At 40.0% G+C, this 13,709-nt stretch overlaps 2 protein-coding genes and 1 long non-coding RNA gene across 5 annotated transcripts in view; all 3 read left to right on the forward strand.

Moving 5' to 3' along the window:
* Positions 1–1,174, forward strand: part of LOC132134185 (CREB-regulated transcription coactivator 2) — an 18,935-nt gene extending 17,761 nt beyond the window's left edge. The window contains exons 13-14 of the mRNA XM_059546975.1: positions 217–415; positions 535–1,174. Coding sequence (XP_059402958.1) covers positions 217–415; positions 535–722 — 387 coding nt within the window. The 3' untranslated portion in view covers positions 723–1,174. The remainder of the gene's footprint in view (positions 1–216; positions 416–534) is intronic.
* LOC132134183 (uncharacterized) overlaps positions 1–3,293 on the forward strand; it is a 26,913-nt gene extending 23,620 nt beyond the window's left edge. For all 3 annotated transcript variants that reach the window (XR_009429419.1, XR_009429417.1, XR_009429418.1), the window contains exons 2-3: positions 2,741–2,842; positions 2,957–3,293. This is a non-coding gene — a long non-coding RNA (uncharacterized LOC132134183). The remainder of the gene's footprint in view (positions 1–2,740; positions 2,843–2,956) is intronic.
* Positions 3,294–3,931: 638 nt separating this feature from the next.
* Positions 3,932–13,709, forward strand: part of LOC132134192 (DENN domain-containing protein 4B-like) — a 34,498-nt gene continuing 24,720 nt past the window's right edge. Inside the window, exon 1 of the mRNA XM_059546984.1 lies at positions 3,932–4,283. The gene's annotated coding sequence lies outside the window, so the exon portion shown is untranslated. The remainder of the gene's footprint in view (positions 4,284–13,709) is intronic.

Below are 13,709 nucleotides of genomic sequence, written 5' to 3' on the forward strand. Positions count from 1 at the left end.
ACACACACACACACACGCGCGCTCTCTCTCACACACACACACACACACACACACACACACACACGCGCGCGCGCTCTCTCTCACACACACACACACACACACACACACGCGCGCTCTCTCGCTCACAAACACACACACACACGCGCGCTCTCTCTCTCTCACACACACACAGAGACACACACTCTAACTGACCGTCTCTGTTGCTGTGGTGTGTAGTTGAGTCTGGACTCTCAGCTGGAGGCTCTGAATCATGACTGTGGTTCTTCTGCGGTTCTGAAGGCTCAGAGCGGCTCGTATCAGGGTCAGTCTGCGCTGCTGGAGATGCTGGACTCCTCCGAACAACAGACGAGCAACCAGAACCAGAACCAGAGCTACACTGACGGGCGGCACGCCGTGCCCAACATCATCCTGACCGGTGAGGGACTGACCGACTGTGTGTGTGTGTGTGAGAGGGTGTGTGTGTGTGTGTGTGTGATAGCATTGTTGTTTGTCAGAACTGGAGAACTGATCCCGGTCGTGTGGTGTGTGTCTCAGGTGATTCTCCGTCAGGTCTGTCGAAGGAGATCGCGAGCGCGCTGTCGGCCGTCCCAGGCTTCGAGATGGACTCGTTCTCTGCAGACGAGCCGCTGGCGCTGGAGGCTCTGGGCATGCTGTCAGACGGGGACCTGATGCTGGCCGACCCCGCCGTCGAGGACTCCTTCCGCTCAGACCACCTCAAGTGACTCGGAGAGAGTCGGCGAGTGTTCGGACGCAGACGGAGATGTGCATGTGCCACTCTGGGTTGAGCGCCGGCAGGTCATGTGACCTGGCTCTTAGCCGCATGCTAACGAATGCACTTGTGCACATGCGCTTAAACTGTGAGCTTCTGCCCTTTAATTCTACGCTTCAAAGCCGCACCATCCACTTCCTGTTACAGATATCGCTGACACGTGCCTCCACCGAACACTTCTCAGGTGCTTCAGTCCCAGCATGCACTGCACCACACCAGGATAATACAGAACCTACACAGACGCTTAAGAGTGACGTGAGTCATCGTTTCGTTCCATCTGTTTGAGATGTCAGTGTCTGTCTCAACCAATCATGTGAGTCATGGGCGGGGCTATCAGGCTGACTGACCAATGACAGACAGAGAAATACTCAGGTGATCGTTTGATTTAATGTGGCTGTGTTCAGAATGGCATACTATCAAACTATCACATGCTCTGTACTCAGTCCAGAAACTCACCGGTGCACCGAGACTGTGTCCCAAAATGCACCTGTGCTCAGTTTAAAATAAATGTATATTTTTATTTTATATATAACTCGCATGCAACTGGTGCAAAAATGCTTATTGTGGAATGATGCCTTACTGTTTATGAACTAATGTTTTATATATATATTTAATGTTACTATAAAAAGTAATTAATTAAACATTAATTAGTGCAATTACATCAGAAGTAACTGAAAATAAATTATAGTAAAATTAAGAGTAATCTGTTACTTGAGTAAACATTTTTAAAATCCAGTAATAAATAAATAACAGTAATTACTATTTTTTTATTATTATTGTTATTAATTTAGACAAGTATTGAATGTACTAAAGGAGTAATGTAATATAATTACAGTATTTTTGTGATTAAGCTATTGTGTTTCTGCATTTATACTAAAAGAATTTTCATACAAATATCTATAAACCCCATATAGTTATATTTCTACCCTGATATTGCAGAGTTTTCTCTCATTATGATATAAGTGTACTACTATGGAAGACCAAAGGGTAATTTTAATAAATCTCAAACAGTTATATTTCATTATACAAACACGAGTTTGTTATACATTTTACAGACGTTGCTGTTTTTGATAATGAACAAATATTTATGTCTGTATGTCAAGCTACTGTCAAAAGTGCTTTTCTATTAATATTAATAATGCAGCCTGCACTGCAAACAAAGAAATGAGTTTTTCTGTTAAGATATTTATTTCAAGGGAAAATGACAGGACAAGTGTAAAGAATTTAAGAAAGTGGAGGGTTACTGATCATAAAGAGTCATTTAAAATCACAATTAATGATCAAAAATCTGCCTTTAAACTTATTGTGATAATTATCAACTGATATGAAAAAACTGCATTGCCATTTATTTTTTTGCCAACCCTATATAAATATATATATATATACACACATGCATATAATGCTTTATACAAAATAGATTTTTCCAAAGCAGCTTCACTTTAATAAATGGGGAAATAACAATGATATAAAACTCATGAAATCAGCTCTAGTGTTTACAGATTAGTATGCACTATATAGTGTGCAGGGAGCTGGTACTCCATTCTGAACACAGCCGCTATCAGATGTTCTGTCCCAGCATTCAGTCTGCTCGTGATGATCCACACTAACGAGTGTCCTCTCTGCGCGCGCGCGTGTGTGTGTGTGTGTGTGTGTGTGTGTGAGGTCAGGTTTACTCTCTTCTCTTCTGCCTGTATTTGCACGTTTATTCTCCAGAGCAAGGGCATATTCAGAGGAACACATATTTTTAACTAAATGCTGTTTGTAAACTCAAAGGAAAGAAATGATAAATTATCCTTTGCAGCTAAATAATAAATGCATGTTTATGTTTAACTCCTTCACAGCACACGCAGTGATTCTGGCTTCAATATGGGCTGAAATGTCTTAAAACATATCACAAAGGAAAAAATATATAATTGATACAGTTGAGTTGATGATGATGATGATGATGGTTTCTCTGCTGTGGAAGTGAAGCGAGCGTCAGCTGCAGTGCATTCTGGTCCTGACCGCAGTGCTGTGAGCGTGTGTCTATCAGCCGGACGCTGCGAGTTAAACATGGAGTCCGCTGATGACTGTGTGCACGTAAACGAGTGTTGGTGAAGCTTCTGTGAACATCAGTGCTTCACACAACATGCAGAGCAGAATCAGTGACGAACAGAGGACTTCACTGAAGTGTGTTTGAAATATCAGCGTGTTTCAATCGTACAGAAGCTGGTGTGTGTGATGCTGAGCGTCTGCACTGTAAGAACTGCTCAGGTCCGATATAGATAGATATAGATATATATGATGAAAAGATCCTCTGCTTGAGCTCTTCACTAGCTGTTGTATGAAACGAAACAAAATAAGTGCATTCTGTTTTTAAGATGTACTTGTATGATTGTTGCTTTTAATTTTTTGGTTATTTTAAAAACCAGGGAAACGGTGTATGTTGTAAATAAAGTTCTGAAAGCATAGGTGCTTCTGTTGGAACGTTTTTTAAGACTGTATCCTCTCATTATTTTGCAGAAAAATAAAGAATATAAGTGAATCACACTGTGACATCATTTCCTTTATATACTGTGTGTGTGTGTGTGTATATATATATATATGTGTATACACACATTCTGCTCACCAAGGCTGCATTTATTTAAGAACAAACAAAAAACAGTACAAATTGTGAAATATTAAAATTTAAAGCAGATGTTTTCTGTGTGAATCTGTGTTAAAGTGTAATTTATTTCTGTGATGCTCCGCTGTATTTCAGCATCATTCCTCCAGTCTTCAGTGTCACATGATCTTCAGAAATGATTTGCTGCTCAATTATTTAAAATATTTATTTCAATGATGCTGAAAATTCGACATTGATCACAGGAATAAATTACATCTTATTATATATTCACGTAGACAAAAAGCTATTTTAAATTGTAATAATATTTCACTATTTTTGTTACGTTATTTCACAATATTCGTGTTTTACAGACGTTTCTAGGACATTTGCGCTCGTTAAATCATATTATTTAAAAACCATTATAACGCCAAGAGTTCGTGCCTGACATTCTTATAGAAGACTTGCGTTTGGCTGAATTTTTAAATCCTTGTGAAGTCATCATAAACATGCGTCTTCAGTAACACGTGTCACGTGACAGCGTCATGCGTCACTTCAGCAGCGCGCCAGAACCTTTACAGTGACGCTGGTGGACGTGATGATAATAGACACCGAATAAAACGATTAAAATCAGAATATTATTATTTATTCAGACCGATCAGCAGCCGCATCTGCAGTCTCAGTCAGCGCGGTTGTTGTAATGCGGCTCCGCGCCGCTGGGCGTCAGTCCGCGCGTCGCGTCTGCAGCTGCTCGGAGCCCCTGCTCGCTTTCTGTCCGTGATGGCGGAACGCAGCGGCGACGGTTGTTCCGCGCAGTGAAACTCGAACCTGATCGCGTCCCGGTACCGGCCGGACCGAATGACAACCGAGTGAGACTGTATGAGCCGAAGCTTCAGGATGAGATGAGAGCCGAACTGCGCTTCTGCTGCTGAGGTGAGTCCCGAACCGAGCCGAACTGAGTCGAGCCGCGCCGAAAGAAGCGGCGCAAACTGCTCGACTAAAGAAAACAGCTGTAATAGATGCGTGTTATTGAAACATGAAGATTCGTCATGAGATCAGCCGAACCAGGTGTGTGTGTGTGTGTGTGTGTGTGTGGACCGTCGGTCGTTCTGAACCGGGTCCGAACCGGTTTTGTTTCAGGACTCGGATTGTACGTTAGCGATTAAACACATAATTTCTTTTCGATCACAGATTTGGTTTTATTCATATAATATTGAACCGCACGTGCCCAGAAATATGTCAAATTGTTTTCATGACCAAAACATGGAACCAGAATGCCATGACAACATTTCATTTCTGTTTTTGACTAAATATTTACAATATATTGAATTTGTTTTTGATTAAATTAGTGTAGATGTAGACTGTGCTCAATAATTGATATCTATAATTGATCATATATATCAGTACATATTGATATATGTCAATAGTAGATATCATCAGCTGTCAGAAAGCCCATATCAGACATAACCAAACACAAGATCATTCTGTCCTGGCCTCTTAACTGATTAATTCAATTTTATTTAATTCATGATCATTTCGATTACTGTCCGTTTTACAGAGATTTTTGTCTTGTGATATATATAATATTTATTTATTTTGGAAATAAACTCAGGACAGTGAATATAAATGATTAAATATTCACAATTCTGAAATATTCACTAGATAAATATACAGCCATGTTGATCTTCAGCCTCAGAATGCACGCTCTGAAAATACAATGCGTTAAAATTACTGAACTGCATTTTTAAATGGAGTTCAGTGCAATTTTTTCTTTCAAAGACATTTCTCATTATTTAGTTTCGTAACAGCTGAAGTTCTGAAAAAAGCGCGTTTATTTAGAGTTGAGTGCACTAGTGAAGTATGATGTTTGTGAGGTGAGTGAGTGATGTGTTAAGTAATCGTGATCTCAGCAGTGCTAGTGTTAGGGTGTGTGTCTGAGAGACTGGAGAGTTGATATTCACACAGCTTGAGATGAACTGAGATGAATGAGGGAAACTCTTGTGTTTTGCAGCTGATGAGTTTGAGGAAGTGAGTGTTGAAAGTACTTAGAAAGAGCTAAAAGCAGCATGGAAAGGAAACACATCAGCTCAAAGATGAGCTGAAACAGGAAGTGGAGTTTTCTATTGAAGACACCTGAGGTAGAGTGTGTGAGCCACTGAAACGCGCGGCTCAACACATCCGAAAGTATTCTTCTGACCAATACACTTTCATTCAGGGTGAGTGATGATGAACTGCGGCCTCTGGCTGTGTTTACGATCTCAAACTGCTCACACTACTCAAAATCATGCACCCTACTCATACTACATTACTCATACTATACATACTAAACTACTCTTACTATACACACTACTCACCCTGTCAATCTACTCATACTACTCACACTGATCACACTACTCACTACACTACTCACACTTATCACACTACTCATACTACACTACTCACACTGATCACACTACTCATACTACACTACTCACACTAATCACACTGATCATACTACACTACTCACACTGATCACACTACTCATACTAATCACACTGATCACACTATCATACTACACTACTCACACTGATCACACTACTCACTACACTACTCACACTTATCACACTACTCATACTACACTACTCACACTAATCACACTGATCATACTACACTACTCACACTGATCACACTACTCATACTAATCACACTGATCACACTATCATACTACACTACTCACACTGATCACACTACTCACTACACTACTCACACTTATCACACTACTCATACTACACTACTCACACTGATCACACTACTCACTACACTACTCACACTTATCACACTACTCATACTACACTACTCACACTGATCACACTACTCATACTACACTACTCACACTTATCACACTACTCATACTACACTACTCACACTGATCACACTACTCATACTACACTACTCACACTGATCACACTACTCATACTACACTACTCACACTTATCACACTACTCATACTACACTACTCACACTGATCACACTACTCATACTACACTACTCACACTGATCACACTACTCATACTACACTACTCACACTGATCACACTACTCATACTACACTACTCACACTGATCACACTACTCATACTACACTACTCACACTGATCACACTACTCATACTACACTACTCACACTTATCACACTACTCATACTACACTACTCACACTGATCACACTACTCATACTACACTACTCACACTTATCACACTACTCATACTACACTACTCACACTGATCACACTACTCACTACACTACTCACACTGATCACACTACTCATACTACACTACTCACACTGATCACACTACTCATACTACACTACTCACACTTATCACACTACTCATACTACACTACTCACACTGATCACACTACTCACTACACTACTCACACTTATCACACTACTCATACTACACTACTCACACTGATCACACTACTCATACTACACTACTCACACTGATCACACTACTCACTACACTACTCACACTGATCACACTACTCACTACACTACTCACACTTATCACACTACTCATACTACACTACTCACACTGATCACACTACTCATACTACACTACTCACACTGATCACACTACTCACTACACTACTCACACTTATCACACTACTCATACTACACTACTCACACTGATCACACTACTCACACTAATCACACTGATCATACTACACTACTCACACTGATCACACTACTCATACTAATCACACTGATCACACTATCATACTACACTACTCACACTGATCACACTACTCACTACACTACTCACACTTATCACACTACTCATACTACACTACTCACACTAATCACACTGATCATACTACACTACTCACACTGATCACACTACTCATACTAATCACACTGATCACACTATCATACTACACTACTCACACTGATCACACTACTCACTACACTACTCACACTTATCACACTACTCATACTACACTACTCACACTGATCACACTACTCATACTACACTACTCACACTGATCACACTACTCATACTACACTACTCACACTGATCACACTACTCATACTACACTACTCACACTGATCACACTACTCATACTACACTACTCACACTTATCACACTACTCATACTACACTACTCACACTGATCACACTACTCATACTACACTACTCACACTGATCACACTACTCATACTACACTACTCACACTGATCACACTACTCATACTACACTACTCACACTGATCACACTACTCATACTACACTACTCACACTGATCACACTACTCATACTACACTACTCACACTTATCACACTACTCATACTACACTACTCACACTTATCACACTACTCATACTACACTACTCACACTGATCACACTACTCATACTACACTACTCACACTTATCACACTACTCATACTACACTACTCACACTGATCACACTACTCACTACACTACTCACACTGATCACACTACTCATACTACACTACTCACACTGATCACACTACTCATACTACACTACTCACACTTATCACACTACTCATACTACACTACTCACACTGATCACACTACTCATACTACACTACTCACACTGATCACACTACTCATACTACACTACTCACACTGATCACACTACTCATACTACACTACTCACACTGATCACACTACTCATACTACACTACTCACACTGATCACACTACTCACTACACTACTCACACTTATCACACTACTCATACTACACTACTCACACTGATCACACTACTCACTACACTACTCACACTTATCACACTACTCATACTACACTACTCACACTGATCACACTACTCATACTACACTACTCACACTGATCACACTACTCACTACACTACTCACACTTATCACACTACTCATACTACACTACTCACACTGATCACACTACTCACTACACTACTCACACTTATCACACTACTCATACTACACTACTCACACTGATCACACTACTCATACTACACTACTCACACTTATCACACTACTCATACTACACTACTCACACTGATCACACTACTCATACTACACTACTCACACTTATCACACTACTCATACTACACTACTCACACTGATCACACTACTCATACTACACTACTCACACTGATCACACTACTCATACTACACTACTCACACTGATCACACTACTCATACTAATCACACTGATCACACTATCATACTACACTACTCACACTGATCACACTACTCACTACACTACTCACACTTATCACACTACTCATACTACACTACTCACACTGATCACACTACTCACTACACTACTCACACTTATCACACTACTCATACTACACTACTCACACTGATCACACTACTCATACTACACTACTCACACTTATCACACTACTCATACTACACTACTCACACTGATCACACTACTCATACTACACTACTCACACTGATCACACTACTCATACTACACTACTCACACTTATCACACTACTCATACTACACTACTCACACTTATCACACTACTCATACTACACTACTCACACTGATCACACTACTCATACTACACTACTCACACTGATCACACTACTCATACTACACTACTCACACTGATCACACTACTCATACTAATCACACTGATCACACTATCATACTACACTACTCACACTGATCACACTACTCATACTACACTACTCACACTGATCACACTACTCATACTCATACTACTCATACTACAAATGTGTAGTCGTAAAAACTAATAACATTGCTTTTTAACGTTTAACATTTAAAGATTTACGAACATGTTCTGTGATCAGTTTGTCGTTTACCAGTTCATAATTCAGTCTTGCAGCCTAATTATGACTGAATGAGAGAGGTAAAGGTTTAAATGTATTTGAAGTGCTTGCAGTATTTTTCTGGACAACCTTCTGATGGATTTTACTTTAAATTGTGAGTTCCATTCAGGTTTCATGCCACTGGCACTTTATTCGAAGGATTGTTTACAATTTCACAGCATAAGCTATAAAGCTGTTTCCCAGGTATAAGTTTTGTGTTTACAGAAAAATAATAATAAAATGCAATGTATTGCAAATTTATTCTGTTTTATTCTTATTCTTCGTGAAAATATGTTCTGAAATATTCCTTAAAGGAGTCATACCCTCGTATTACCTTGGATACCTACTGCTGTATTATAGTCTTTCAGGCCCTTCTAAAAAAGAAAAGTGGAAAAAAAATAAACACAGAGCTCCTCAGACCCTTATCTCTGTAGGCATTATTGTCTCGCGAGATCTGATGCAATATTTTGGCTGTCGTGGACGGTCATTATGCAAATGAGGGGCGCGTTGATTGGTTGCAGGAAGGGGGGGGGGTTGACACCGCAGGTAACGCTTTAGCATATCATTACAAACTGACATCATGGCGCAAGTTGTGAATGAACGCGACCGGCTTCCCGGCCAGTGTATAAGTATGAGGCGCCGTTTAGGCCTTAAATCAAACTTCATTCACGCACACATATGAAACACGCTTGCATATATACTAAGTGGTCACACATACATGTATATGAACTATCTACGCACATAAAGTTACTCCTATGAGACACGAGCACAGCACACACACACACAAATATAAGACAAGCACAGAACACACACACAAAATAGACGGCGCCTCATATATAAGCGTTAGGCAACAAATAAACAATAACCGAATTCATGATGATCTCAGTCATTTGTTTTTTGCAAAGTACGTTAGCAGCCATTCCCCATACCTCGAAGCTAATACTCCCGCCAGAGTTGTGCCTGGACGCGTTCATTGAACGATAGTTCATGAACTCGTTCATATTTTGGGCGAACATGAACTGAACGTACCGCATTACTGCCTGATGAACGTTACTGTGAACTCGTTCATTCTGGTGTCTGTGAACGCCACGCTCTCTGTTTAACTTCGTTCGGTAGGATGCCAGATTTCTATAAAGCCTTCCAGGGGAAAACCCACCTAAAACACACCGTAAACCGGCCTTAATATGTAGCGGAAAAACACCCAATCTGGCAACGCCAGACTCTCTTGTTCAAGCTCGTTCATCAAAATGAACAAATCTTTTTTCGAGTCATTTCGTTCATTTAAGGGGCTTTAAATGTTACTATTAACTGGCAAATTCCCCGAACACATCAACCTACGCAATCTTGATCATATTCTGAATTAAGAAATCATTATAATGCAGTCAAAAGTCCGTTTTTGCAGTCAGTTTACAGGGAACATAAATAATTACTTCACCTCCAGTCTTTCGTTTATTTGTCTAGTGACAGACGCAATAGCATACAATAGCTGCATTAGCAGTTAGATGCTGTTTGTTACACACAGTAGAGCAATAAAAACACAGTTTCAATTGCAGGCAATTTTGTTGGAATGGCGCTTTTCCCGAGCTTCGAGGCCAACTTTGCCTGATATTGCCCCAAATTTGTGAAGGATTTCGGCGTACAATGTTTAGCACAAACACATAACGATAAGCCAGTGGGAAGGGTTGAAGGAACCGCGTCATTAAAAATGAATTTAATCCACTGGTCTCTGATAGCTAGGTCCATTCTTGGTAGAGAAAACACATTTACATGTTGATTCTGGCAGTCAACCACAGAGCAACTCTTTCTCGACTGAATATGAGGGGGAGAGGGGAAGGGCGAGCTTCCTGCTGCGGTGTCCATATATGGTATTTCCTGCCGCGTCTTGACGTCAAGACGGGGAAGAAATCAAAATCTCATATTTGAGTGCGCGTGCACGTGGGCTATTTTACAAACCCTGAGGTAAACAAACGCTTCACTTTTAAATATCGGCTTCCCGGCCAGTGTATAATCGTTAGGCAATCATAACATACATTGATTCTCGTGGAAAAGTGAAAATTGTGGGTCATGACTCCTTTAATAAGCTTTGTTCGGGATGTTAAACTACTTTAGGAGCTCTAAGGACTGCCATGGTGAAAACATTATTTTAAATCTCCTTGTGAAATTTGCTAGAGTATGGGTCAGTGTTCTGATTGCAGAAGAGTTCGACAAAGGATTACTAACACAATAAAACAACTCCAGGTATATTTTTGATGAGGATATGACAGTGCAAAATGGTTAAAATCTCTAAAAGTCTATCTTGAATGATAAAGACCCTTTGTTAATAATTTAATTGGAATAAATGGGCAAAACTAAAATATAAGTACATAAAGATTAATCGATTAATCGTAAAAATAATCGACAGATTAATCGATTATCAAAATATTCGTTAGTTGCAGCCCTATCTCTAATAAAGTAAAAATAACGATTCAAAGATATCGATGCTTAAACGACACATCATGCAGCCCTCCTATACACACTACACTACTCACACGATCACATCACACATACTATACTTCTCATGCTATACACAAAATGCTCATAGTGCTCACACTAGTGCTGCAACGACACGTCACACTGTTTTCATCTCGCGTAATGACATACTGGGAATGGAGAAAGTTGCATTCTTTCACAAAAACAGTTATCAAAAGTATGGGAATACTTTAAACAGAGGCCAAATAAAATGGCCATTTGTTCCCTTTGCAAAACCGATATGGTGTATCATGGCAGCACAAATGCGATGCACGAGCACCTCAGAGGAAAACATCCTGGCGCTCTCCGGTGTTACGGTTTAACTGGTTACCGTGTGATCTGGTTCAGGTCTCTGCTGCAGATGTGATGGAACGACCGCAGCAGATTCGGCGATTCTAAAAGCACAAACTGATGTGATATTATTAAGTGTCTAATAAACGCAGACTTGCTCATTGCATGATTCTGCTGTGTGTCCTCCATCAGTCACCTCAGTCTCTCCTCCTGATTTCTGAGCTGGTGAAGTTCACGTTCTGTGAGTTAGTTTGATGTGGAACAGGTCTCAGCACAGAGTTCTGCTCACATCGGTGAACTTCATGTAGACAGAGACTCATGGTTCATGATTCGGGAGCATCTTCATGCTCTTTGACTGTGTTAACATGCACAGCAGATTCTGTTTCAGCTTTATTCTGAATATTATTTTTATACAAACAACATTGGGAATATATTCCTGTACACATGGTTGTTGATCTACAGATGCTTGTTTTCTTTCCTCATGTTTTCTCCTTGGGAGATTCCAGATGCCAGTGCTTCACTATTAATTTGATTGATGTGCATGTTAACGCATAGTGAAAATGCAAAAGAAAAATATATATTTATCTCACCTAAATGTTTGATCATGCAGTGTATTTTTGTTTTTAGAGTCGTGTAAATGTTGCACAATAGCTTACACAGTGCAAGCCTGATTTAGTGAGCTGTATGTGAGGTCACACGTGCTCTGTGAAATCCAAACATTGTTCCTTAAGATGCAATTGTCAAGGCTTGCAAAATCATGCGAATGATAAGGTTTCGCGAGGACGCACCCATTGGAGCAATAGGTATGTTTCCATCCATGGATTATCTCGGCAAAGGAGAAGTGCTCACGAACACAGATTTAGACAGATTTGTGAACAATATTTCAGAGAAATAGGCTTTTTGTGTAAATAGAAAAAGTCTTAGATCTTTGAGTTCAGCTCATGTATAATGGGGCAAAAACAAAAGAGTTGCATTTATAATTTTGTTTAGTGTGTATATATATATATATATATATACACTTTACATTTTATAAAAAGTATATTCATTATAGAAGTATTGATGACTTTATAAATATTTTTTTTTTTTTTAGTTTGCACTACTTTCCAAGTCTAAATATCAGACTTTCTGAGATTGCCATATATATATATATATATCGAGCTTTTCTAAGGCTGTGTAAATCCTGGTTCTGAAATTAAAAATGACAGTGTTTTAGGGAACAAATTAAAATAAGAAATGTGGAAAGAGCGGTGTAACTTCAGTGCGTTTCTGCCGGAAACATATTTCTCCACTTTGATTTCTGAACGCTTGAGCGATGAAGAGGAAGTGAAGTGAAATGGCTGTTGTTTCCTCTGATAGTTTCCTGCACGTGTTAGCAGTCGCTCGTGTTGGTGTGATCAGACTGCTGTTTGCTCGTCTCTTCAGTGACTCTTTCATTCATGAGCTGATCTGAGAACAGAACCAGACCGATCCGAACCGATGTGCTTCAGTCCTGTCTAACAGCGGTGAGTTAACCTGCTCCATTTCCAGCAGGGGACTTCCGGTCCTGAGGCGGTCGCCATGGTGACAGGTGTGTTTGTAGATGTGCGTGTAACGGATGCAGAGAGTCACCTGCGCGTTGACCTTTGACCCCATCGGGACACGTGTGTGTGATGAGCAGGAAACACACTGACAGTGTGCACTTCCTGTCACGAAATGTCACTGAATTAGACAAATTGTGGATGAATGACTCAAAAAAAGG

The sequence above is a fragment of the Carassius carassius genome, unplaced genomic scaffold (assembly GCF_963082965.1).
Source record: "Carassius carassius unplaced genomic scaffold, fCarCar2.1 SCAFFOLD_75, whole genome shotgun sequence".
NCBI lineage: Eukaryota > Metazoa > Chordata > Actinopteri > Cypriniformes > Cyprinidae > Carassius > Carassius carassius.